The 27,842-nt window shown below is 54.3% G+C and overlaps 1 protein-coding gene across 1 annotated transcript; it reads right to left on the bottom strand.

Moving 5' to 3' along the window:
- On the bottom strand, positions 1 to 27,755 carry cdk20 (cyclin dependent kinase 20). Its single transcript, XM_060822453.1, has 8 exons — positions 27,592 to 27,755; positions 25,976 to 26,089; positions 16,733 to 16,921; positions 15,611 to 15,732; positions 14,621 to 14,683; positions 12,567 to 12,690; positions 6,725 to 6,880; positions 1 to 320 (listed from the first exon to the last, which is right to left on the bottom strand). The coding sequence occupies exons 1-8, from the start codon at positions 27,664 to 27,666 to the stop codon at positions 141 to 143; spliced, it is 1,023 nt and encodes a 340-aa protein (XP_060678436.1). The 5' UTR covers positions 27,667 to 27,755; the 3' UTR covers positions 1 to 140.
- Positions 27,756 to 27,842: the final 87 nt, after the last annotated feature.

Raw genomic sequence — 27,842 nt, 5'->3', positions numbered from 1 at the left:
TCAATCGTTAGTCTCGTGTTTTATTACAATAATCCTGAAAGACAGGTTGCAGAGTGACAGCACTCCGCTCTCTCGAATGAAGCAGGCAGTCTATAAAAAGGGGAACAGCAGCCCCATTCTCTCCCAGTACGACGGTGGTGTCACTGGAGCCGGGCGTGACAGGAGATGAGGTCCGGGTCAGTCACTGACTCCACAAGGGGCTGCTCGATGTGGAACTCGTGCTGATGCTGCAGGGTCTTCCTGCCTGCCCGCTGCGGGATCGGCAGCTCCGAGTGGTGGGCAGGCAGCGGCTCCTTGAAGAAATACGGGTGCAGGAGAGCCTGGAGGGGTGAAAAGGAGGGAACACATCTGTCAGGCTTTGATTGTGATGGCCTGGCCTGGTTCCTACCTACCAGATCCCACGGGGCGTGTGCCTTTGAGGTCAGTGCAGGCCGGTCGGCGGTGGGCACACTCTGAGTGGTTCTGTGGAACCCTGGTGCCAACTATCGGCTGACCCTGTGAGTGACGGGCACTGCCGGCTCCCATCCCCATCCCTCACTCGTGGAAACATTTCTCACGTTTGCTCAATCAAACCCGCTCCATCGTTTTAAAAGAGCAGCTGGATGTGAAGCAGGAGGTGCCTTTCCGCCCCTCAGGACTACTCTCCTGATCAGGAAGATCTCGCGGATTGGACTCAGAGTCTCAATCCCCAACCCAACATTCCAATCTGTCACCCTCACGTTCCTTTCCCCTATTAAACTGCCACTCAATTCCTTACAATAAAATTACATTGTTGGAACAGTGTGCAGTATTCCGAGTGGGACGTGGGGACCAGAACAGTGTGCAGTATTCCGAGTGGGACAATGGGAACCAGAACAGTGTGCAGTATTCCTAGTGGGACATGGGGACCAGAACAATGTGCAGTATTCCGAGTGGGACAATGGGAACCAGAACAGTGTGCAGTATTCCGAGTGGAATATTGGAACCAGAACAGTGTGCAGTATTCCGAGTGGACATGGGGACCAGAACAGTGTGCAGTATTCCGAGTGGGATTCATGGACCAGAACAGTGTGCAGTATTCCGAGTGGGACGTGGGGACCAGAACAGTGTGCAGTATTCCGAGTGGGATTCATGGACCAGAACAGTGTGCAGTATTCCGAGTGGGACGTGGGAACCAGAACAGTGTGCAGTATTCCTACTGGGACATGGGGACCAGAACAGTGTGCAGTATTCCGAGTGGAATATTGGAACCAGAACAGTGTGCAGTATTCCGAGTGGGATTCATGGACCAGAACAGTATGCAGTATTCCGAGTGGGACATGGGGACCAGAACAGTGTGCGGTATTCCGAGTGGGACGTGGGGACCAGAACAGTGTGCAGTATTCCGAGTGGGACGTGGGGACCAGAACAGTGTGCAGTATTCCGCATGGGATATGGGTACCAGAACAGTTGCAGTATTCCGAGTGGGACATGGGGACCAGAACAGTGTGCAGTATTCCGAGTGGGATTCATGGACCAGAACAGTGTGCAGTATTCCTAGTGGGACATGGGGACCAGAACAGTGTGCAGTATTCCGAGTGAGATTCATGGACTAGAACAGTGTGCAGTATTCCGAGTGGGATATGTGGACCAGAACAGTGTGCAGTATTCCGAGTGGGACGTGGGGACCAGAACAGTGTGCAGTATTCCGAGTGAGATTCACGGACTAGAACAGTGTGCAGTATTCCGAGTGGGACGTGGGGACCAGAACAGTGTGCAGTACTCCGAGTGGGACATGGGGACCAGAACAGTGTGCAGTATTCCGAGTGAGATTCACGGACCAGAACAGTGTGCAGTATTCTGAGTGGGATTTGTGGACCAGAACAGTGTGCAGTATTCCGAGTGGGACGTGGGGACCAGAACAGTGTGCAGTATTCCGAGTGAGATTCACGGACCAGAACAGTGTGCAGTATTCCGGGTGGGACATGGGGACCAGAACAGTGTGCAGCATTCCGAGTGGGACATGGGGACCAGAACAGTGTGCAGTATTCCGAGTGGGATTCACGGACTAGAACAGTGTGCAGTATTCCGAGTGGGACATGGGGACCAGAACAGTGTGCAGCATTCCGAGTGGGACATGGGGACCAGAACAGTGTGCAGTATTCCGAGTGGGATTCACGGACTAGAACAGTGTGCAGTATTCCGGGTGGGACATGGGGACCAGAACAGTGTGCAGCATTCCGAGTGGGACATGGGGACCAGAACAGTGTGCAGTATTCCGAGTGAGATTCACGGACTAGAACAGTGTGCAGTATTCCGAGTGGGACATGGGGACCAGAACAGTGTGCAGTATTCCGAGTGAGATTCACGGACTAGAACAGTGTGCAGTATTCCGAGTGGGATTCATGGACCAGAACAGTGTGCAGTATTCCGAGTGGGACATGGGGACCAGAACAGTGTGCAATATTCCGAGTGGGATTCATGGACCAGAACAGTGTGCAGTATTCCGAGTGGGACATGGGACCAGAACAGTGTGCAGTATTCCGAGTGGGACGTGGGGACCTGAACAGTGTGCAGTATTCCGTGTGGGACATGGGGACCAGAACAGTGTGCAGTATTCCGAGTGAGATTCACGGATTAGAACAGTGTGCGGTATTCCGAGTGGGACGTGGGGACCAGAACAGTGCGCAGTATTACGAGTGAGATTCACGGACCAGAACAGTGTGCAGTATTCCGGGTGGAACATGGGGACCAGAACAGTGTGCAGCATTCCGAGTGGGACATGGGGACCAGAACAGTGTGCAGTATTCCGAATGGGACATGGGAACCAGAACAGTGTGCAGTATTCCAAGTGGGATATGTGGACCAGAACAGTGTGCAGTATTCCGAGTGGGACATGGGGACTAGAACAGTGTGCAGTATTCCGAGTGGGATGTGGGACCAGAACAGTGTGCAGTATTCCGAGTGGGATTCACGGACCAGAACAGTGTGCAGTATTCCTAGTGGGTGCATGGACCAGAACAGTGTGTAGTATTCCGAGTGGGACATGGGGACCAGAACAGTGTGCAGTATTCCGAGTGGGATTCATGGACCAGAACAGTGTGCAGTATTCCGAGTGAGATTCACGGACTAGAACAGTGTGCAGTATTCCGAGTGGGACATGGGGACCAGAACAGTGTGCAGTATTCCGAGTGAGATTCACGGACTAGAACAGTGTGCAGTATTCCGAGTGGGATTCATGGACCAGAACAGTGTGCAGTATTCCGAGTGGGACATGGGGACCAGAACAGTGTGCAATATTCCGAGTGGGATTCATGGACCAGAACAGTGTGCAGTATTCCGAGTGGGACATGGGACCAGAACAGTGTGTAGTATTCCGAGTGGGACATGGGGACCAGAACAGTGTGCAGTATTCCGAGTGGGATTCATGGACCAGAACAGTGTGCAGTATTCCGAGTGAGATTCACGGACTAGAACAGTGTGCAGTATTCCGAGTGGGACATGGGGACCAGAACAGTGTGCAGTATTCCGAGTGAGATTCACGGACTAGAACAGTGTGCAGTATTCCGAGTGGGATTCATGGACCAGAACAGTGTGCAGTATTCCGAGTGGGACATGGGGACCAGAACAGTGTGCAATATTCCGAGTGGGATTCATGGACCAGAACAGTGTGCAGTATTCCGAGTGGGACATGGGACCAGAACAGTGTGCAGTATTCCGAGTGGGACGTGGGGACCTGAACAGTGTGCAGTATTCCGTGTGGGACATGGGGACCAGAACAGTGTGCAGTATTCCGAGTGAGATTCACGGATTAGAACAGTGTGCGGTATTCCGAGTGGGACGTGGGGACCAGAACAGTGCGCAGTATTCCGAGTGAGATTCACGGACCAGAACAGTGTGCAGTATTCCGGGTGGAACATGGGGACCAGAACAGTGTGCAGCATTCCGAGTGGGACATGGGGACCAGAACAGTGTGCAGTATTCCGAGTGGGACATGGGAACCAGAACAGTGTGCAGTATTCCAAGTGGGATATGTGGACCAGAACAGTGTGCAGTATTCCGAGTGGGACATGGGGACTAGAACAGTGTGCAGTATTCCGAGTGGGATGTGGGACCAGAACAGTGTGCAGTATTCCGAGTGGGATTCACGGACCAGAACAGTGTGCAGTATTCCTAGTGGGTGCATGGACCAGAACAGTGTGTAGTATTCCGAGTGGGACATGGGGACCAGAACAGTGTGCAGTATTCCGAGTGGGATTCATGGACCAGAACAGTGTGCAGTATTCCGAGTGAGATTCACGGACTAGAACAGTGTGCAGTATTCCGAGTGGGACATGGGGACCAGAACAGTGTGCAGTATTCCGAGTGAGATTCATGGACTAGAACAGTGTGCAGTATTCCGAGTGGGATTCATGGACCAGAACAGTGTGCAGTATTCCGAGTGGGACATGGGACCAGAACAGTGTGCAGTATTCCGAGTGGGACATGGGGACCAGAACAGTGTGCAGTATTCCGAGTGAGATTCACGGATTAGAACAGTGTGCGGTATTCCGAGTGGGACGTGGGGACCAGAACAGTGTGCAGTATTCCGAGTGGGATGTGGGACCAGAACAGTGTGCAGTATTCCGAGTGGGATTCATGGACCAGAACAGTGTGCAGTATTCCGAGTGGGACATGGGGACCAGAACAGTGTGCAGTATTCCTAGTGGAATTCATGGGGACCAGAACAGTGTGCAGTATTCCGAGTGAGATTCATGGACTAGAACAGTGTGCAGTATTCCGAGTGGGATTCATGGACTAGAACAGTGTGCAGTATTCCGAGTGAGATTCATGGACTAGAACAGTGTGCAGTATTCCGAGTGAGATTCATGGACCAGAACAGTGTGCAGTATTCCGGGTGGGACATGGGGACCAGAACAGTGTGGAGTATTCCGAGTGGGATTCATGGACCAGAACAGTGTGCAGTATTCCGAGTGGGACATGGGGACCAGAACAGTGTGCAGTATTCCGAGTGGGACGTGGGGACCAGAACAGTGTGCAGTATTCCTAGTGGAATTCATGGGGACCAGAACAGTGTGCAGTATTCCGAGTGGGACATGGGGACCAGAACAGTGTGCAGTATTCCGAGTGGGACGTGGGGACCAGAACAGTGTGCAGTATTCCGCATGGGATATGGGGACCAGAACAGTTGCAGTATTCCGAGTGGGACATGGGGACCAGAACAGTGTGCAGTATTCCTAGTGGAATTCATGGGGACCAGAACAGTGTGCAGTATTCTGAGTGGGACATGGGGACCAGAACAGTGTGGAGTATTCCGAGTGGGATTCATGGACCAGAACAGTGTGCAGTATTCCGAGTGGGACATGGGGACCAGAACAGTGTGCAGTATTCCGAGTGGGATTCACGGACCAGAACAGTGTGCAGTATTCCGAGTGGGACATGGGGACCAGAACAGTGTGCAGTATTCCGAGTGGGATTCACGGACCAGAACAGTGTGCAGTATTCCGAGTGGGATTCATGGACCAGAACAGTGTGCAGTATTCCGAGTGGGACATGGGGACCAGAACATTGTGCAGTATTCCTAGTGGGATTCATGGGGACCAGAACAGTGTGCAGTATTCCAAGTGGAACATGGGGACCAGAACAGTGTGCAGTATTCCGAGTGGGATTCACGGACCAGAACAGTGTGCAGTATTCTGAGTGGGACGTGGGGACCAGAACAGTGTGCAGTATTCCAAGTGGGATTATAGGGACCTGGACTGTGGGCTGTATTCCATGTGGGATTATAGGGACTGGAATTGTGGGCTGTATTCCATGTGGGACTATAGGGACTGGGACTGTGCGCAGTATTCCGAGTGGGATTATAGGGACTGGGACTGTGGGCTGTATTCCAAGTGGGATTATAGGGACTGGGACTGTGCGCAGTATTCCATGTGGGATTATAGGGACTGGGACTGTGGGCTGTATTCCATGTGGGATTGTAGGTACTGGGACTGTGGGCTGTATTCCATGTGGGACTATAAGGACTGGGTCTGTGCGCAGTATTCCATGTGTGATTATAGGGGCTGGGTCTGTGCACAGTATTCCATGTGGGATTATAGGGACTGTGGGCTGTATTCCATGTGGGATTATAGGAGCTGGGACTGTGGGCTGTATTCCATGTGGGACTATAGGGACTGGGACTGTGCGCAATATTCCATGTGGGATTATAGGGACTGTGGGCTGTATTCCATGTGGGATTATAGGGGCTGGGACTGTGCGCAGTTTTCCATGTGGGATTATATAGACTGGGACTGTGGGCAGTATTCCATGTGGGATTATAGAGACTAGGACTGCGCGCAATATTCCATGTGGGATTATAGGGACTGTGGGCTGTATTCCATGTGGGATTATAGGGACTGGGACTGTGCGCAGTATTCCATGTGGGATTATAGGGACTGGGACTGTGGGCTGTATTCCATGTTGGATACGGAGACCCGAACAATACAGAGTACTCATGGTGAGATTTCTCACCATGGCCTGATCGGAGTTTAATGGTGGTTTTTTTTCGCTATTAGACCTTATCCCTGTGTAAACAAACTCCAGTTGCCATTTGATTTTAAAACTAGCCTGCAGCGTGGCCCATGTCCCAGATCCTGCGAGCGAGGTGGTCTTCCTGTTGGCCTCAGAGATGAGCCAGAGGAGAGTGTGAAGGCCCAGGTGGGCTGGACAGGGGTGCAGGAAGAGGAGGAGGGGGATTCGGGAGGAGAAGCTGGCTGCTGCTCACCTCAGCTGCACTGACCCTCTGCTTGGAGGGGTAAACCAGGAAGCGTTTCAGTAGATCCACTGCCTCGGGTGAGGCGTCTGGGACAACGTGTTCCAATGGGATGGGAGGATTCTCCTTGAAAGTGATCTTGTTGTAATCCGGCAGTTCGGTAATTTCCTAGCACATTGGTGGTGAGGGGGAGGGGGAGCAATTGAGGAGCGAGAGGTTAGTGAAGGATTTTGAACTCTACATTAGATTCCCTACACTGTGGAAACAGGCCCTTCGGCCCTCCGAAGAGTAACCCACCCAGACCCATTTCCCTCTGACTAATGCACCTAACACTATGGGCAATTTAGCATGGCCAATTCACCTATCCTGCTCATCTTTGGATTGTGGGAGGAAACCGGAGCACCCGGAGGAAACCCACACAGACACGGGGAGAATGTGCAAACTCCACACAGACAGTCACCTGAGGTGGGAATCACATCTGGGTCCCTGGTGCTGTGAGGCAGCAGTGCTAACCAATGAGCAGCCGAAAGGGTCAGTGCAGAAGGAGTGCCACATATAATCCAAGCGATGCTCAATGGTCACACTGTTACTCCCACCTGGGAGACAATGACGGATTGAGTCCCACTTTGGTTTACGTTAAGGATAAACGTTTTAGGAAATCTGTTGTTAAAGTAAAACGATGGATTACAAAACAATGGTGACTTGAGGCTTGTGTCTTGTAGGTCAGTTCAACACTTTTACTCCCAGTCTCAGCACTGAGGGAGTGGGCACTGTCGGAGGGTCAGCGCTGAGGGAGTGGGCACTGTCGGAGGGTCAGTGCTGAGGGAGTGGGCACTGTCGGAGGGTCTGTGCTGAGGGAGTGGGCACTGTCAGAGGGTCAGTGCTGAGGGAGTGGGCACTGTCAGAAGGTCAGTGCTGAGGGAGTGGGCCCTGTCGGAGGGTCAGTGCTGAGGGAGTGGGCACTGTCGGAGGGTCAGTGCTGAGGGAGTGGGCACTGTCGGAGGGTCAGTGCTGAGGGAGTGGGCACTGTCGGAGGGTCAGTGCTGAGGGAGTGGGCACTGTCAGAGGGTCAGTGCTGAGGGAGTGGGCACTGTCAGAAGGTCAGTGCTGAGGGAGTGGGCCCTGTCGGAGGGTCAGTGCTGAGGGAGTGGGCACTGTCAGAGGGTCAGTGCTGAGGGAGTGGGCACTGTCAGAGGGTCAGTGCTGAGGGAGTGGGCACTGTCGGAGGGTCTGTGCTGAGGGAGTGGGCACTGTCAGAGGGTCAGTGCTGAGGGAGTGGGCCCTGTCGGAGGGTCAGTGCTGAGGGAGTGGGCACTGTCGGAGGGTCAGTGCTGAGGGAGTGGGCACTGTCGGAGGGTCAGTGCTGAGGGAGTGGGCACAGTTAGATGATCAGTGCTGAGGGAGTGCCACACTGTCAGAGGGTCAACTGTCAGAGGGTCAGTGCTGAGGGGGCTCTGCACTATTGTAGGGTCAGTGCTGAGGGAGTGGGCACTGTCAGAGGGTCAGTGCTGAGGGAGTGGGCACTGTCGGAGGGTCTGTGCTGAGGGAGTGGGCACTGTCAGAGGGTCAGTGCTGAGGGAGTGGGCACTGTCAGAGGGTCAGTGCTGAGGGAGTGGGCCCTGTCGGAGGGTCAGTGCTGAGGGAGTGGGCACTGTCGGAGGGTCAGTGCTGAGGGAGCTCTGCACTATTGTAGGGTCAGTGCTGAGGGAGTGCCGCACTGTCAGAGGGTCAGTGCTAAGGGAGTGCCACACTGTCAGAGGGTCAGTGCTGAGGGAGTGCCGCACTGTCAGAGGGTCAGTGCTGAGGAAGTGCTGCACTGTAGGAGGGTCAGTGCTGAGGGAGTGGGCACTGTCAGAAGGTCAGTGCTGAGGGAGTGGGCACAGTCAGAGGGTCAGTGCTGAGGGAGTGGGCACAGTCAGAGGGTCAGTGCTGAGGGAGTGGGCACTGTCAGAGGGTCAGTGCTGAGGGAGTGGGCACTGTCAGAGAGTCAGTGCTGAGGGAGTGGGCACTGTCAGAGGGTCAATGCTGAGGGAGTGGGCACTGTCAGAAGGTCAGTGCTGAGGGAGTGCCGCACTGTCAGAGGGTCAGTGCTGAGGGAGTGCCACACTGTCAGAGGGTCAGTGCTGAGGGAGTGGGCACTGTCAGAGGGTCAGTGCTGAGGGAGTGGGCACTGTCGGAGGGACAGTGCTGACGGAGTTGGCACTGAGGGAGGGTCAGTGCTGAGGGAGTGGGCACTGTTGCACCTGAGCTCTGTCCCTCAGAGTTAAACCTGAGCTCTGTCGGTCAGAGTTAAACCTGAGCTCTGTCCGTCAGAGTTAAACCTGAGCTCTGTCCGTCAGAGTTAAACCTGAGCTCTGTCCGTCAGAGTTAAACCTGAGCTCTGTCCCTCAGAGTTAAACCTGAGCTCTGTCCCTCAGAGTTAAACCTGAGCTCTGTCGGTCAGAGTTAAACCTGAGCTCTGTCCGTCAGAGTTAAACCTGAGCTCTGTCCGTCAGAGTTAAACCTGAGCTCTGTCCGTCAGAGTTAAACCTGAGCTCTGTCGGTCAGAATTAAACCTGAGCTCTGTCGGTCAGAGTTAAACCTGAGCTCTGTCGGTCAGAGTTAAACCTGAGCTCTGTCCCTCAGAGTTAAACCTGAGCTCTGTCCCTCAGAGTTAAACCTGAGCTCTGTCGGTCAGAGTTAAACCTGAGCTCTGTCGGTCAGAGTTAAACCTGAGCTCTGTCCGTCAGAGTTAAACCTGAGCTCTGTCCCTCAGAGTTAAACCTGAGCTCTGTCCGTCAGAGTTAAACCTGAGCTCTGTCGGTCAGAGTTAAACCTGAGCTCTGTCTGTCAGAGTTAAACCTGAGCTCTGTCGGTCAGAGTTAAACCTGAGCTCTGTCCCTCAGAGTTAAACCTGAGCTCTGTCGGTCAGAGTTAAACCTGAGCTCTGTCCGTCAGAGTTAAACCTGAGCTCTGTCCGTCAGAGTTAAACCTGAGCTCTGTCTGTCAGAGTTAAACCTGAGCTCTGTCGGTCAGAGTTAAACCTGAGCTCTGTCCCTCAGAGTTAAACCTGATCTCTGTCCGTCAGAGTTAAACCTGAGCTCTGTCGGTCAGAGTTAAACCTGAGCTCTGTCGGTCAGAGATAAACCTGAGCTCTGTCCGTCAGAGTTAAACCTGAGCTCTGTCCCTCAGAGTTAAACCTGAGCTCTGTCCCTCAGAGTTAAACCTGAGCTCTGTCCGTCAGAGTTAAACCTGAGCTCTGTCCCTCAGAGTTAAACCTGAGCTCTGTCCCTCAGAGTTAAACCTGAGCTCTGTCGGTCAGAGTTAAACCTGAGCTCTGTCCGTCAGAGTTAAACCTGAGCTCTGTCGGTCAGAGTTAAACCTGAGCTCTGTCCATCAGAGTTAAACCTGAGCTCTGTCGGTCAGAGTTAAACCTGAGCTCTGTCGGTCAGAGTTAAACCTGAGCTCTGTCGGTCAGAGTTAAACCTGAGCTCTGTCGGTCAGAGTTAAACCTGAGCTCTGTCGGTCAGAGTTAAACCTGAGCTCTGTCCCTCAGAGTTAAACCTGAGCTCTGTCCCTCAGAGTTAAACCTGAGCTCTGTCCGTCAGAGTTAAACCTGAGCTCTGTCCCTCAGAGTTAAACCTGAGATCTGTCCCTCAGAGTTAAACCTGAGATCTGTCCCTCAGAGTTAAACCTGAGCTCTGTTGGTCAGAGTTAAACCTGAGCTCTGTCCCTCAGAGTTAAACCTGAGCTCTGTCCGTCAGAGTTAAACCTGAGCTCTGTCGGACAGAGTTAAACCTGAGCTCTGTCCGTCAGAGTTAAACCTGAGCTCTGTCCGTCAGAGTTAAACCTGAGCTCTGTCGGTCAGAGTTAAACCTGAGCTGTGTCCCTCAGAGTTAAACCTGAGCTCTGTCCGTCAGAGTTAAACCTGAGCTCTGTCGGTCAGAGTTAAACCTGAGCTGTGTCCCTCAGAGTTAAACCTGAGCTCTGTCCGTCAGAGTTAAACCTGAGCTCTGTCGGTCAGAGTTAAACCTGAGCTCTGTCCCTCAGAGTTAAACCTGAGCTCTGTCCCTCAGAGTTAAACCTGAGCTCTGTCGGTCAGAGTTAAACCTGAGCTCTGTCCCTCAGAGTTAAACCTGAGCTCTGTCCCTCAGAGTTAAACCTGAGCTCTGTCCGTCAGAGTTAAACCTGAGCTCTGTCCCTCAGAGTTAAACCTGAGCTCTGTCTGTCAGAGTTAAACCTGAGCTCTGTCTGTCAGAGTTAAACCTGAGCTCTGTCGGTCAGAGTTAAACCTGAGCTCTGTCGGTCAGAGTTAAACCTGAGCTCTGTCCGTCAGAGTTAAACCTGAGCTCTGTCGGTCAGAGTTAAACCTGAGCTCTGTCTGTCAGAGTTAACCCTGAGCTCTGTCGGTCAGAGTTAAACCTGAGCTCTGTCGGTCAGAGTTAAACCTGAGCTCTGTCGGTCAGAGTTAAACCTGAGCTCTGTCCGTCAGAGTTAAACCTGAGCTCTGTCCCTCAGAGTTAAACCTGAGCTCTGTCGGTCAGAGTTAAACCTGAGCTCTGTCCCTCAGAGTTAAACCTGAGCTCTGTCTGTCAGAGTTAAACCTGAGCTCTGTCGGTCAGAGTTAAACCTGAGCTCTGTCCGTCAGAGTTAAACCTGAGGTGTTGTTATGCCAGTGAGATTAAAGGTGACAGAGCTGAGGTAGGTCGGTGGAGTTCAGACACACATCAGCCGAGCCACTGGGGCTCCAGGCTCAAGGGGCGGATTGATCTCACAACGAGTTCCTGTGACGCCTCACAGGGCCTCAGTTACAATGTGATAGGATCATCACCCTTCCTCCATCCCCTACCCTCCTCCAGCCTGTTACACAGGGACATGAGGCCATTCAGCCCCTCCTCCTCCAGCCTGTTACACAGGGACACGAGGCCATTCAGCCCCTCCTCCTCCAGCCTGTTACACAGGGACAGGAGGCCATTCAGCCCCTCCCTCCTCCAGCCTGTTACACAGGGACACGAGGCCATTCAGCCCCTCCTCCTCCAGCCTGTTACACAGGGACACGAGGCCATTCAGCCCCTCCTCCTCCAGCCTGTTACACAGGGACACGAGGCCATTCAGCCCCTCCTCCTCCAGCCTGTTACACAGGGACACGAGGCCATTCAGCCCCTCCTCCTCCAGCCTGTTACACAGGGACACGAGGCCATTCAGCCCCTCCCTCCTCCAGCCTGTTACACAGGGACACGAGGCCATTCAGCCCCTCCTCCTCCAGCCTGTTACACAGGGACACGAGGCCATTCAGCCCCTCCTCCTCCAGCCTGTTACACAGGGACAGGAGGCCATTCAGCCCCTCCCCCTCCAGCCTGTCACACAGGGACAGGAGGCCATTCAGCCCCTCCTCCTCCAGCCTGTTACACAGGAACAGGAGGCCATTCAGCCCCTCCTCCTCCAGCCTGTTACACAGGAACACGAGGCCATTCAGCCCCTCCCCCTCTCCCAGCCTGTTACACAGGAACAGGAGGCCATTCAGCCCCTCCTCCTCCAGCCTGTTACACAGGAACACGAGGCCATTCAGCCCCTCCCCCTCTCCCAGCCTGTTACACAGGGACAGGAGGCTATTCAGCCCCCTCCTCCTCCAGCCTGTTACACAGGGACAGGAGGCCATTCAGCCCCTCCCCCTCTCCCAGCCTGTTACACAGGAACAGGAGGCCATTCAGCCCCTCCTCCTCCAGCCTGTCACACGGAAACAGGAGGCATACTGCACCACTCACTGGTTAACTCGCTAAACTCCAGGCATTTTATGCTCCTTGTCTCCCGCTTGGGGTCTGGGAAACCTGTAGTGGGCTGGCACCGAGGCTGACCGCTGCCGAGTGAGACTTACTGGCCAGATCCTCTCGTTTGGTGTCCCCAGGACTCTGAGAACACAGCACAGCTGCTCAATGTCATTCTCGCCTGGGAACAGCGGCGAGTTATTCAGGAGCTCCCCGAAGATGCAGCCCACTGCCCTGGAGAGGGAGGGAGAAATCACTGAGGCTGTCCCAGACCCCGGCACCAACACCACCCGGCACCAACCCCACCCGGCACCAACCCCACCCCCGCACTAACCCCACCGCCCCCACCCCAGCACTAACCCCATCGTCCCCACCCCTGCACCAACACCACCGGTCCCACCCCTGCACCAACCCCACCCCGGCAGCAACCCCTTCACCCCCACCCCAGCACCAACCCCACCCTGGCAGCAACCCCATCGCCCCCATCCCAGCACCAACCCCACCCTGGCAGCAACCCCACCGCCCCCACCCCAGCACCACCACCACCGCCACTCCACCCGCACCACGGCACCAACACCATCACCCCGGCACCAACACCAGCCCCCACCCCAGCACCACACAAACACCACCCCGGCACCAACACACCACCCTCACCCCAGCACCACCACCAACGGCCCACCCCCCCTCGGCACCAACCCCATCGCCCCCCCACCCCGGCACCACCACCAATGGTCCCCCCCACCCTGGCACCAACACCACCATCAAACCACCCCCACACCACCCCCCAACCTTGCACCAACACCACCAGCCCCCACCATCCCGGCACCAACACCACCAGACCCCCCACCACCCCGGCACACACACTCCCCGCCACTCTGACCCCAACACCACCCCCCCACCTCGGCACCAACACCACCCCACACGCTTGCACCAAAACCACCCCCGCACCAACCTCAATTCCCACCCCGGCACCACACCACCGACCCTCCACCACCCCGGCACCGCCCCCCCACCACCACCAGCACCACCCTCCACCCCAGCACCAACCCCACCCCCCCACCGCAGCACCAACACCACCGCCCCCCCCCCCCACACCTCAGCACCAACACCACCCACCACCCTGGCACTGCCTCCACCCACACCTCGGCACCAACACCACCCACCACCCTGGCACTCCCCCACCCACACCACGGCACCAACATCAACGCCCCCCTTCCCCGGCACCAACACCAGCCCTCACCCTCACCCCAGCACCAGCACCAACACCACCGCACCACCACCACCACCACCACCCCCCACACAGGCAACAACACCAATCCCACCGCCCCCACCCACCCACCCCAGCACCAACACTACCCTGACACCAACCCCACCGCCCCCCACCACCCATCATGGCTGCAAAATCCCACACACTAATCCTCCCAGCAAACGGCTCAATCTGTATCTAACCCCGTGCTGTCCCTGTTCTGAGACAGTTTGATGGGGTGGGGGATGGTGCAGAGGGAGCTTTACTCTGTATCTAACCCCGTGCTGTCCCAGTCCTGGGAGTGTTTGATGGGGGACAGTGTAGAGGGAGCTTTACTCTGGATCTAACCCCGTGCTGTCCCAGTCCTGGGAGTGTTTGATGGGGGACAGTGTAGAGGGAGCTTTACTCTGTATCTAACCCCGTGCTGTCCCTGTCCTGGGAGTGTTTGATGGGGGACAGTGTAGAGGGAGCTTTACTCTGTATCTAACCCTGTGCTGTCCCTGTCCCTGGGAGTGTTTGATGGAGGACAGTGTAGAGGGAGCTTTACTCTGTATCTAACCCTGTGCTGTCCCTGTCCCTGGGAGAGTTTGATGGAGGACAGTGTAGAGAGAGCTTTACTCTGTATCTAACCCCGTGCTGTCCCTGTCCCTGGGAGAGTTTGATGGAGGACAGTATAGAGGGGTCTTTTACTCTGTATCTAACCCCGTGCTGTCCCTGTCCCTGGGAGTGTTTGATGGGGGACAGTGTAGAGGGAGCTTTACTCTGTATCTAACCCTGTGCTGTCCCTGTCCCTGGGAGAGGTTGAGGGTACAATGGGAGGGAGGTTTCTTTTCTGCCTATCTCCTGTCCAATGTCCAAAGGTGAATGAATCATAACCTTATTAGTAAGGATACTCGAACAGAGAACTATATAACTTACCAAATATCCACCCCTTCATCATACTTACGAGCTCCATAAAGCAGCTCTGGGGCTCGGTACCACCTGTGATTTGGGAACATAAAAAGATAGAACTGAGCCAGCCTGGCAGAAATATTAGCCCATAGTCTTCTCAGACCAGAGAGGCTGAGGGCAGATTCCGTCAAGGTGGTTGGAGTGATGAAGGGGTTTTCGATTGAGGCTGTGTGAGGGGAGGGGGGGCGAGGGGAGGAATCGCTTTCAGTAGCAGGAGGCTGAGTGACTGGACGGAGAAGGGGATTGAGGGGAATGGAGTAAAAAACCAATAGGAGATACAGAGGGGGAACAAGTTCAACAGGAACTTTCCGGGAGGGGGGAAATTAGATGAATTCTCGAACAAGGAGAAAGTGAGGTCTGCAGATGCTGGAGATCAGAGCTGAAAATGTGTTGCTGGAAAAGCGCAGCAGGTCAGGCAGCATCCAAGGAACAGGAACATTCCTGAAGAAGGGCTTATGCCCGAAACGTCAACCTCCTGTTTCTTGGATGCTGCCTGACCTGCTGCGCTTTTCCAGCAACACATTTTCAGCTCGAATTCTCAAAGGAGGAACTTTTAGCAACTGCGGAAGATGCAGCCATGAGTGGCCAAGCATGAGACTTTTCTGACAGGCATCAGAGTGTCGACGGGCCGAATGGGCTTGTCCCATGCTGCATCGCTCTCTGATCGGACGACGAGGGAATTGGCGAGATGTAGGATCGTTGGCCTGTGGAATTCTTGTCCCTGGACAGCGGTGGGAGGCAGGGTCACTGAATATCGCAAAAGGTGGAGAATCAGGTCAATTCTGGATCGACGGAGGGTGGTGCCGAGGGTCACAACAGGGAAAAGGGAAGACGGGCAAACGGATCGTGGTCGCAATGGGATCAGTCATGAATGTAACAAATCAAGGAGCAGGCCGGAGGGGCTGAATGGCCTCGTGCTGTCTGTAGGGATGTACACTTCCTCTCCCTCTATCTCACCGGGTAGCCACCTGATGGCTGTAAAGTCGGTCACCTTCATTGGAGAAAACCCTGGCAAGTCCAAAATCAGCAATTTTGAGGTGTCCCGTCGAGCTGATGAGCAGGTTTGCTGGCTTCAAGTCCTACAAGAGGCAAGTGACAGATCAAAACAGTGTCCCACCTTCCGACATCTTAACTACTTGCATTAATGAGGTGGATCAGAGAGAAGGGAAAGGGCAGAGAGAGCAGGTGGGGTAAAAACAGAGTTAGGCTTGGGGGGGCAAAGTGCTCTCTTGCCAGTCCAACAGTGTCCGCCTCCCTCAGCACTGACCCTCTGACAGAACCCACTCCCTTGACACAGACCCTCCAATGGTGCCAACTCCCTCAGCACAGACCCTCTGACAGTGCGGCAGTCCAGCAGCACTGACCCTCCAACACTGTCCACCCCCTCAGCAATGGCCATCCAATAATGCCCACTCCCTCAGTACTGACCCTCCAACACTGTCCACCCCCTCAGCAATGGCCATCCAATAATGCCCACTCCCTCAACACTGACCCTTCCGATACGGCGGCGCCCTCTCAGCACTGACACTCCGACAGTTTGGCGCTCCTTCATCAGTGACCCTCCGACAGTGCCCACTCCCTCAGCACTGACGCTCAAACCGTGCCTTCCCCTTCAGCACGGACCATCCAACACTGTCCACTCCCTCAGCACTGACCCTCCGACAGTGCGGCACTCCCTCAGCACTGACCCTCCGACAGTGCGGCACTCCCTCAGCACTGACCCTCCGACAGTGCGGCACTCCCTCAGCACTGACCCTCTGACAGTGTGGCACTCCCTCAGCACTGACCCTATGACAGTGCCCACTCCCTCAGCACTGACCTTCTGACAGGGACCGCTCCCTCAGCACTGACCTTCCGACAGTACCTACTCCCTCAGTACGGACCCTCCAATAGTGGAATGAGAAATGGAGCGAGGCTGAGAGAGGGAGAGGTAGGCCGAGAGAGGAGGAAATGGAGTCAAACAAGAAGGTAGATGGAGCAGGGAAGATAATCACAGCGAAACAGGCAGAAAACTGCATGAGGGGGACAGTGAGGCAGTCTCCCACCCTGTGAGAGGGTAACAGTGAGGCAGTCTCTCACCCTGTGCATGATGGAGTTCTGGTGGCAGAATGCCAGCCCTTTCAGCAGCATCATCATGTAACCTTTAACCTGTGACTCAGTCAGGGGCCAGTCAGAATTGCGGATCACCTCGGACAGGTCACTCAACATGTACTCGAAGACCAGGACGAACCCTGTCCCGTGGGGGAAGACATCCTTTAGCCTGACCACCTGCAGTGGGAGTGGGGGCAGGAACACAGTGTAAGGCTATCGTCATGTCAATCATACATCCATACAGCATGGAAACAGACCCTTTGATCTAAATAGTCCACAACGACCAGAATCCCAATCGAAACGATTCTCACCTGCCTGCACTTGGCCCATGTCCCTTAAAACATTTCTTATTCATGGCCTTAGACAAATGTCTTAAACATTGTAACTGTACCCGCACCCACCACTTCCTCTGGCTGATCATTCCACATCCAAACCATTCTCTTTTTAAAAGGTTTGCCCCTTATGTCTTTGTTTAAATCTTTCTCCTCTCATCTTAAAAACAGGGCCCGGAATTTTCAAACGTTGCCTCCCATTCACCTTATCCTTTCCCCTCATGATTTTCTAAACCTCTCCAAGGTCACTCCTCAGCCTCCTATGCTTCAGTAAAACAAGTCCCAGCCTATCCGTCCTCTCCTCATAAGTCAAATCCCAGAGAGTCCGAGAGATTCCGGGAGGGGAATGTGAGAACCTGCAAAGGCCCGGGCAGCTGAAGGGATGGTGTTTGCAATGTTGCTGCAGTTGGAATTTGGGAAGGGTCAGGAGAGAGGCTGCAAACGGCAAACATGGAGTTGGAGCCAGTTTAGGAAACAGTGCTGTGAATATCCCTGCAGCTTGAATCAGAGTCACATTACATCAGTGAGCACCAGGGACACTGTGTGAAGTGGGCTCAGGGTCACTGCAGCGATGTAACAGCCGCATTTTGTCCAGATTCTTTAGAAGAGAGGTTTTGAGCCAACAGCACAGGGATGTCTAATCCAGTAACCAGCTTGTGGGGCCTTGGGGAGTTTGGGAACGTTGGGACAATAAACGTTGCATCAATGGGTGGAGTTAGCTTCCCACAGAATGGTCCCTCAGTGGTTAGCACTGCTGCCTCCCAGCGCCTGGGACCCAGGTTGGAATTCCACCCTTGGGTGACTGCCTGTCAGGGGTTTACATATTCTCCCTGTGTCTGCATGGGATCCCCCTCACAGTTCAAAGATGTGCACGTTGGCTGGATTGGCCATGCAAAATTGCTCTATATGGTCCAGGGATATACAGGTTAGGGTGGATTGGCCGTGCTAAATTGTCCCATAGTGCCGAGGGATGTGCAGGTTAGGGTGGATTGGCCATGCTAAATTGTCCCATAGTGTCCAGGGATGTGCAGGTTAGGGTGGATTGGCCGTGCTAAATTGTCCCATAGTGCCCAGGGATGTGCAGGTTAGGGTGGATTGGCCATGCTAAATTGTCCCCGTAGTGCCCAGGGATGTACAGGTTAGGGTGGATTGGCCGTGCTAAATTGTCCCATAGTGCCCAGGGATGTACAGGTTAGGGTGGATTGGCCGTGCTAAATTGTCCCATAGTGCCCAGGGATGTGCAGGTTAGGGTGGATTGGCCGTGCTAAATTGTCCCTGTAATGCCCAGGGATGTACAGGTTAGGGTGGATTGGCCGTGCTAAATTGTCCCATAGTGTCCAGGGACGTACAGGTTAGGGTGGATTGGCCGTGCTAAATTGTCCCATAGTGTCCAGGGATGTGCAGGTTAGGGTGGATTGGCCGTGCTAAATTGTCCCATAGTGTCCAGGGACGTACAGGTTAGGGTGGATTGGCCGTGCTAAATTGTCCCATAGTGTCCAGGGATGTACAGGTAAGGGTGGATTGGCCGTGCTAAATTGTCCTGTAGTGTCCAGGGATGTGCAGGTTAGGGTGGATTGGCCGTGCTAAATTGTCCTGTAGTGTCCAGGGATGTGCAGGTTAGGGTGGATTGGCCGTGCTAAATTGTCCTGTAGTGTCCAGGGATGTGCAGGTTAGGGTGGATTGGCCGTGCTAAATTGTCCTGTAGTGTCCACGGATGTACAGGTTAGGGTGGATCAGCCGTGCTAAATTGTCCCCGTAGTGCCCAGGGATGTGCAGGTTAGGGTGGATTGGCCGTGCTAAATTGTCCCGTAGTGCCCAGGGATGTGCAGGTTAGGGTGGATTGGCCGTGCTAAATTGTCCCCGTAGTGCCCAGGGATGTGCAGGTTAGGGTGGATTGGCCGTGCTAAATTGTCCCGTAGTGCCCATGGATGTGCAGGTTAGGGGGATTGGCCGTGCTAAACTGTCCCGTAGTGACCAGGAATATGCAGGTTAGGGTGGGATTGGCCATGCTAAATTGTCCCATAGTGTCCAGGGATGTACAGGTTAGGGTGGATTGGCCGTGCTAAATTGTCCCGTAGTGCCCAGGGATGTACAGGTTAGGGTGGATTGGCCGTGCTAAATTGTCCCGTAGTGCCCAGGGATGTACAGGTTAGGGTGGATTGGCCGTGCTAAACTGCCCCGTAGTGACCAGAGATATGCAGGTTAGGGTGGGATTGGCCATGCTAAATTGTCCTATAGTGTCCAGGGATGTGCAGTGGGTTGGTCGTGCTAAACTGTCCCATAGTACACAGGGATGTGCGGGTTAAGGTGGATTGGCCGTGCTAAATTGTCCCTTAGTGCCCGGGGATGTGCAGGTTAGGGTGGATCAGCCGTGCTAAATTGTCCCATAGTGTCCAGGGATGTGCAGGTTAGGGTGGATTGGCCGTGCTAAATTGTCCCATAGTGCCCAGGGATGTGTAGGTTATGGTGGATTGGCCGTGCTAAATTGTCCCGTAGTGCCCAGTGATGTGTAGGTTATGGTGGATTGGCCGTGCTAAATTGTCCCGTAGTGCCCAGGGATGTGCAGGTTAGGGTGGATTGGCCGTGCTAAATTGTCCCGTAGTGCCCAGGGATGTACAGGTTAGGGTGGATTGGCCGTGCTAAACTGCCCCGTAGTGACCAGAGATATGCAGGTTAGGGTGGGATTGGCCATGCTAAATTGTCCTATAGTGTCCAGGGATGTGCAGTGGGTTGGTCGTGCTAAACTGTCCCATAGTACACAGGGATGTGCGGGTTAAGGTGGATTGGCCGTGCTAAATTGTCCCTTAGTGCCCGGGGATGTGCAGGTTAGGGTGGATCAGCCGTGCTAAATTGTCCCATAGTGTCCAGGGATGTGCAGGTTAGGGTGGATTGGCCGTGCTAAATTGTCCCATAGTGCCCAGGGATGTGTAGGTTATGGTGGATTGGCCGTGCTAAATTGTCCCGTAGTGCCCAGTGATGTGTAGGTTATGGTGGATTGGCCGTGCTAAATTGTCCCGTAGTGCCCAGGGATGTGCAGGTTAGGGTGGATTGGCCGTGCTAAATTGTCCCATAGTGCCCAGGGATGTGTAGGTTATGGTGGATTGGCCGTGCTAAATTGTCCCGTAGTGCCCAGTGATGTGTAGGTTATGGTGGATTGGCCGTGCTAAATTGTCCCGTAGTGCCCAGGGATGTGCAGGTTAGGGTGGATTGGCCGTGCTAAATTGTCCCCGTAGTGCCCAGGGATGTGCAGGTTAGGGTGGATTGGCCGTGCTAAATTGTCCCCGTAGTGCCCAGGGATGTGCAGGTTAGGGTGGATTGGCCGTGCTAAATTGTCCCGTAGTGCCCAGGGATGTGTAGGTTAGGGTGGATTGGGCATGCTAAATTGTCCCATAGTGCCCAGGGATGTGCAGGTCAGGGTGGATTGGCCGTGCTAAATTGTCCCGTAGTGCCCAGGGATGTGCAGGTTAGGGTGGATTGGCCGTGCTAAATTGTCCGCGTAGTGCCCAGGGATGTGCAGGTTAGGGTGGATTGGCCATGCTAAATTGTCCCCGTAGTGCCCAGGGATGTGCAGGTTAGGGTGGATTGGCCGTGCTAAATTGTCCCCATAGTGCCCAGGGATGTGTAGGTTAGGGTGGATTGGGCATGCTAAATTGTCCCATAGTGCCCAGGGATGTGCAGGTTAGGGTGGATTGGCCGTGCTAAATTGTCCCGTAGTGCCCAGGGATGTGCAGGTTAGGGTGGATTGGCCGTGCTAAATTGTCCGCGTAGTGCCCAGGGATGTGCAGGTTAGGGTGGATTGGCCATGCTAAATTGTCCCCGTAGTGCCCAGGGATGTGCAGGTTAGGGTGGATTGGGCGTGCTAAATTGTCCCGTAGTGCCCAGGGATGTGCAGCTTAGGGTGGTTTGGCCATGCTAATGTGTCCCGTAGTGCCCAGGGATGTGCAGGTTAGGGTGGATTGGCCGTGCTAAATTGTTCTGTAGTGTCCACGGATGTGCAGGTTAGGGTGGATTGGCTATGCTAAATTGTCCGCGTAGTGCCCAGGGATGTGCAGGTTAGGGTGGATTGGCCGTGCTAAATTGTCCCCGTAGTGCCCAGGGATGTGCAGGTTAGGGTGGATTGGCCGTGCTAAATTGTCCCTGTAATGCCCAGGGATCTGCAGGTTAGGGTGGATTGGCCGTGCTAAATTGTCCCGTAGTGCCCAGGGATGTGCAGGTTAGGGTGGATTGGCCGTGCTAAATTGTCCCCGTAGTGCCCAGGGATGTGCAGGTTAGAGTGGATTGGCCGTGCTAAATTGTCCCCGTAGTGCCCAGGGATGTGTAGGTTAGGGTGGATTGGGCATGCTAAATTGTCCCATAGTGCCCAGGGATGTGCAGGTTAGGGTGGATTGGGCATGCTAAATTGTCCCATAGTGCCCAGGGATGTGCAGGTTAGGGTGGATTGGCCATGCTAAATTGTCCCTGAGTGCCCGGGGATGTACAGGTTAGGGTGGGATTGGCCATGCTAAATTGTCCCATAGTGTCCAGGGATGTACAGGTTAGGGTGGATTGGCCGTGCTAAATTGTCCCGTAGTGCCCAGGGATGTACAGGTTAGGGTGGATTGGCCGTGCTAAATTGTCCCGTAGTGCCCAGGGATGTACAGGTTAGGGTGGATTGGCCGTGCTAAACTGCCCCGTAGTGACCAGAGATATGCAGGTTAGGGTGGGATTGGCCATGCTAAATTGTCCTATAGTGTCCAGGGATGTGCAGGTGGGTTGGTCGTGCTAAACTGTCCCATAGTACACAGGGATGTGCGGGTTAAGGTGGATTGGCCGTGCTAAATTGTCCCTTAGTGCCTGGGGATGTGCAGGTTAGGGTGGATCAGCCGTGCTAAATTGTCCCATAGTGTCCAGGGATGTGCAGGTTAGGGTGGATTGGCCGTGCTAAATTGTCCCATAGTGCCCAGGGATGTGTAGGTTATGGTGGATTGGCCGTGCTAAATTGTCCCCGTGGTGTCCAGGGATGTGTAGGTTAGGGTGGATTGGCCATGCTAAACTGTACCCGTAGTGCCCAGGGATGTGCAGGTTAGGGTGGGATTGGCCGTGCTAAATTGTCCCCGTAGTGCCCAGGGATGTGCAGGTTAGGGTGGATTGGCCGTGCTAAATTGTCCCTGTAGTGCCCAGGGATGTGCAGGTTAGGGTGGATTGGCCGTGCTAAATTGTCCCATAGTGCCCAGGGATGTGTAGGTTAGGGTGGATTGGGCATGCTAAATTGTCCCATAGTGCCCAGGGATGTGCAGGTTAGGGTGGATTGGCCGTGCTAAATTGTCCCGTAGTGCCCAGGGATGTGCAGGTTAGGGTGGATTGGCCGTGCTAAATTGTCCGCGTAGTGCCCAGGGATGTGCAGGTTAGGGTGGATTGGCCATGCTAAATTGCCCCCGTAGTGCCCAGGGATGTGCAGGTTAGGGTGGATTGGGCGTGCTAAATTGTCCCGTAGTGCCCAGGGATGTGCAGCTTAGGGTGGTTTGGCCATGCTAATGTGTCCCGTAGTGCCCAGGGATGTGCAGGTTAGGGTGGATTGGCCGAGCTAAATTGTCCTGTAGTGTCCACGGATGTGCAGGTTAGGGTGGATTGGCTATGCTAAATTGTCCGCGTAGTGCCCAGGGATGTGCAGGTTAGGGTGGATTGGCCGTGCTAAATTGTCCCCGTAGTGCCTAGGGATGTGCAGGTTAGGGTGGATTGGCCGTGCTAAATTGTCCCTGTAATGCCCAGGGATGTGCAGGTTAGGGTGGATTGGCCATGCTAAATTGTCCCGTAGTGCCCATGGATGTGCAGGTTAGGGGGGATTGGCCGTGCTAAACTGTCCCGTAGAGACCAGGAATATGCAGGTTAGGGTGGGATTGGCCATGCTAAATTGTCCCATAGTGTCCAGGGATGTACAGGTTAGGGTGGATTGGCCGTGCTAAATTGTCCCGTAGTGCCCAGGGATGTGCAGGTTAGGGTGGATTGGCCATGCTAAATTGTCCTGTAGTGCCCAGGGATGTGCAGGTTAGGGTGGATTGGCCGTGCTAAATTGTCCCATAGTGTCCAGGGATGTACAGGTTAGGGTGGGATTGGCCGTGCTAAATTGTCCCGTAGTGCCCAGGGATGTGCAGGTTAGGGTGGATTGGCCGAGCTAAATTGTCCTGTAGTGTCCATGGATGTGCAGGTTAGGGTGGATTGGCTATGCTAAATTGTCCGCGTAGTGCCCAGGGATGTGCAGGTTAGGGTGGATTGGCCGTGCTAAATTGTCCCTGTAATGCCTAGGGATGTGCAGGTTAGGGTGGATTGGCCGTGCTAAATTGTCCCTGTAATGCCCAGGGATGTGCAGGTTAGGGTGGATTGGCCGTGCTAAATTGTCCCTGTAATGCCCAGGAATATGCAGGTTAGGGTGGGATTGGCCATGCTAAATTGTCCCATAGTGTCCAGGGATGTACAGGTTAGGGTGGATTGGCCGTGCTAAATTGTCCCGTAGTGCCCAGGGATGTACAGGTTAGGGTGGATTGGCCGTGCTAAACTGCCCCGTAGTGACCAGAGATATGCAGGTTAGGGTGGGATTGGCCATGCTAAATTGTCCTATAGTGTCCAGGGATGTGCAGGTGGGTTGGTCGTGCTAAACTGTCCCATAGTACACAGGGATGTGCGGGCTAAGGTGGATCGGCCGTGCTAAATTGTCCCTTAGTGCCCGGGGATGTGCAGGTTAGGGTGGATTGGCCGTGCTAAATTGTCCCATAGTGTCCAGGGATGTGCAGGTTAGGGTGGATTGGCCGTGCTAAATTGTCCCATAGTGCCCAGGGATGTGTAGGTTATGGTGGATTGACTGTGCTAAATTGTCCCCGTAGTGCCCAGGGATGTGCAGGTTAGGGTGGATTGGCCGTGCTAAATTGTCCCTGTAGTGCCCAGGGATGTGCAGGTTAGGGTGGATTGGCCGTGCTAAATTGTCCCCGTAGTGCCCAGGGATGTACAGGTTAGGGTGGGATTGGCCGTGCTAAATTGTCCCCGTGGTGCCCAGGGATGTGCAGGTTAGGGTGGATTGACCGTGCTAAATTGCCCCGTAGTGTCCAGGGATGTGCAGGTTAGGGTGGATTGGCCATGGGAATTGCAGGGGTACAGCAATAAGATAGGAGGATGGGTCTGGGTGGGCGACTCTTCGCAGGGTTGGTGTGGACTCGATGGGCTAAATGGCCTTCGTCCACACTGTCGGGATTCTATGAGAGACAAGGTTTGAGTTTAGCTTTCAGTCGCTTTTTTTGGGTTTTGGAGTTGGCTGTAGAAACTGGATGTCCCTCTTGCTCTCTCTCTCTCTCTCACACACACACACTCACACTCAGTTAAATGCTGGCTGTGTCTCTCTCTCTCTCTCTGTGCCAGAATCACATGTGAGATGGGCTATTTTACTGAATTTGCCTGTTTGTACAGGGTGTGTTTGTGGGATGTTACAGTATCAGAGCAGTTGCTGTTTAGTCGTTAAATCGTATGATTCTGTTAACTTTTCCAATGGAGTTAGTTCTACCTTTTGTTTGTATTTTAATTGTAGGGCACAAATAAACAGGTTTTTTTGCTCAAAGCCAAGTAATGTAACCAATCAAATTACATTTGGAACACAGCACCTCAGGCTTGTCTTTAGATAAGATAAAAGTTACGGTTTTGGCTCTCTCTTTGAACTATATTGGAAGGAGGTTTGGTCTCAGATCTTGGACTGCCCCTGCTGGAACAGAGTTGTATTAGCACAGACTGCAATCGGGATGTCACAGTGCCTCCAGCAGCCACTATTGGGATGTGACAGGTCCTGCATCAGGGTTTAGCTTAGAGTGGTGCTGGAAAAGCACAGCAGGTCAGGCAGCATCCGAGGAACAGGAAAATCAACATTTCAGGCAAAAGCCCGATTCCTGATGAAGGGCTTTTGCCCGAAACGTCAATTTTCCTGCTCCTCGGATGCTGCCTGACCTGCTGTGCTTTTCCAGCACCACTCTGATCTATAACTCTGGTTTCCAGCACCTGCAGTCCTCACTTTCACCCTGTGTTGCAATAGGGCAGAGCGCAGACTGTGAAGCAAGAGATCAGTTCATGTAAGGCAAGGACACAGGGAACACGCAAAAATGGGAACTCTAATCCTGAAGGTACCCAAATCTTGGCTTCCAAACCTCACAGAGTTCGGATAGCAGCTACGAGGGGAGGCAAAGACAGTACAGGGACAGCAGGGGACTGGATACAGAGTACAGCTCTCTCTACTCTTTCAAACAGAAAGTAAACCTCTCTCTACACTGTCCTCCATGAAACACTCCCAAGACAGGGACAGCACGGGGTTAGATACAGAGTAAAGCTTCCTCTACACTGTCCCCCATCAAACACTCCCAGGGACAGGGACAGCACGGGGTTAGATAGAGAGTAAAGCTCCCTCTACACTGTCCCCCATCAAACACTCCCAGGGGCAGGGACAGCACGGGGTTAGATAGAGAGTAAAGCTCCCTCTACACTGTCCCCCATCAAACACTGCCAGGGACAGCACTGGGTTAGATACAGAGTAAAACTCCCTCTACACTGTCCCCCATCAAACACTCCCAGGGACAGGGACAGCACGGGGTTATATACAGAGTAAAGCTTCCTCTACACTGTCCCCCATCAAACACTCCCAGGGACAGGGACAGCACGGGGTTAGATATAGAGTAAAGCTCCCTCTACACTGTCCCCATCAAACACTCCCAGGGACAGCACAGGGTTAGATACAGAGTAAAGCTCCCTCTACACTGTCCCCATCAAACACTCCCAGGGACAGGGACAGCACGGGGTTAGATACAGAGTAAAGCTCCCTCTACACTGTCCCCCATCAAATACTCCCAGGGCAGATCCGGTTAATGTAAAGCTCTCTCTAATCCATACTCACATACTGATTATCCTCAATTTCCTGCAGAGCTTTAATCTCCCGCAGGGCCTGGTTCGGAATTCCATCCTCCAGTTTCCTCAGGGCCACTTTCTTGAGAGCAACTGTCTCTCCGGTCTGAAAGCACAAAGAGAACAAACAATGAGCTGGGTCTCCAGGACGTTTGTGTATGAGCTGTCACTCCCACAGCTGGAACACAACAAACTGTTCCTGTCCCTTCATATACGGAAAGATAGACTGGGACAGACACAGTCCAGGGAAGGTTCACTCAGCTGATCCGGGGACAAGAGGGGCTGTCTTTTCAAGAGAGGTTGAGTCTGGCATTGAGAAGAAGGCGAGGGGACCTGATTGAAACAGGCGAGATTGGGAGGGAACCTGACAGGGCAGACACAGAAAGGCTGAATCTCCTTGTGGGAGAGTTTAGGACCAGACAGAATAATCTCAGAGCACAATAAGCTCAGGTTGCAAAATTGACGCAGAGATGAGGAGGATTTTTCTTCTCTCAGAAGGAAGCGGATCCATGGAATTCTTTACGGCAGTGGGCTAAGTCGTTGAGGGCGTTCAAGGCTGAGATAGATTTTTGATCAGTAAACGAATAACTTGGATGATCCCTAATGCAGAGGGATTGTCTAATGACACGTTGGGATTCTACTCAGTCCCAGCGACTCCACACGAACCCTCGGAAGAGCATTCCCACCCCATCCCTGTAAACCTGCATTTCCCATGGCCAATCAACCCGAACCTGTACATCCCTGGGCACTATGGGACAATTTAGCACGGCCAATCCACCCTAACCTGCACATCCCTGGGCACTACGGGGACAATTTAGCATGGCCAATCCACCCTAACCTGTACATCCCTGGGCACTACGGGGACAATTTAGCACGGCCAATCCACCCTGACCTGCACATCCCTGGGCACTATGGGCACGGCCGATCCACCCTAACACACACATCCCTGGGCACTATGGGCACGGCCGATCCACCCTAACACACACATCCCTGGGCACTATGGGCACAGCTGACCCACCCTAACACACACATCCCTGGGCACTATGGGCACGGCCGATCCACCCTAACACACACATCCCTGGGCACTATGGGCACGGCCGATCCACCCGAACACACACATCCCTGGGCACTATGGGCACGGCCGATCCCACCCTAACACACACATCCCTGGGCACTATGGGCACGGCCGATCCACCCTAACACACACATCCCTGGGCACTATGGGCACGGCCGATCCACCCTAACACACACATCCCTGGGCACTATGGGCATGGCTGACCCACCCTAACCCTGCCCATCCTGGGCACTATGGACATGGGACGTAAGCGCCGTGACGTCACTGCGGATGACGTCGACGCGCTCCCACCCCCCGCTGCCCAGGACACGATGGGCATGACCGAACCACCCTAACCTGCACATCCCCAGGCGCGTGACGTCATCGCCGTGACGTGCGTGCGGATGACGTCGCCGCGCTCCCATCCCCCCGCGCTCCGTTCCCCTGGACACTGCGGGCACGGCCGATCCACCCTAACCCGCACATCCCCGGGCACGGCCTAACCCCCACTGTCCCGTCAGGAGGCTGGGGGAAGGGGGGGCCGCGGGACGCACCTCGATGTGCTTGGCCTTGAAGACGATGCCGTGCGCCCCCTCCCCGACCCGGCCCAGGATGCTGTACTGGTCCATGGCGAGCGGCCGACCGACCGGGCCACGGCCGGTGGGGATCGCCAGGGCAACGGGCGCGAGGTGGTGAGCGCGGCGACGTCATGCGCACGCACGTCACGGCGCTGCCGTCCCTGCGTCTGATGTCATGGCGCCGCACCCAGGCCCCGCCCACTGAGCCCCCCTTAAAGGGACAGTCC

This window comes from Hemiscyllium ocellatum, unplaced genomic scaffold (genome assembly GCF_020745735.1).
Source record: "Hemiscyllium ocellatum isolate sHemOce1 unplaced genomic scaffold, sHemOce1.pat.X.cur. R, whole genome shotgun sequence".
In the NCBI taxonomy this organism is placed as follows: Eukaryota; Metazoa; Chordata; class Chondrichthyes; order Orectolobiformes; family Hemiscylliidae; genus Hemiscyllium; species Hemiscyllium ocellatum.
The sequence above is the reverse complement of the archived record's forward strand: the minus strand, read 5'-3'. Positions and strand labels throughout refer to the sequence as shown.

What these genes read in the sequence shown, in the direction of transcription:
- cdk20 (XM_060822453.1), bottom strand. Translation starts at nt 27,666, where the DNA reads ATGGACCAGTACAGCATCCTGGGCCGGGTCGGGGAGGGGGCGCACGGC. An exon ending in AAATTGAGGATAATCAGTAT is followed by an intron (nt 16,922 to 25,975) that starts GTGAGTATGGAT and finishes CTCCCACTGCAG; the next exon opens with GTGGTCAGGCTAAAGGATGT. An exon ending in GATGAAGGGGTGGATATTTG is followed by an intron (nt 12,691 to 14,620) that starts GTAAGTTATATA and finishes CTCCCTCTCCAG; the next exon opens with GGCAGTGGGCTGCATCTTCG.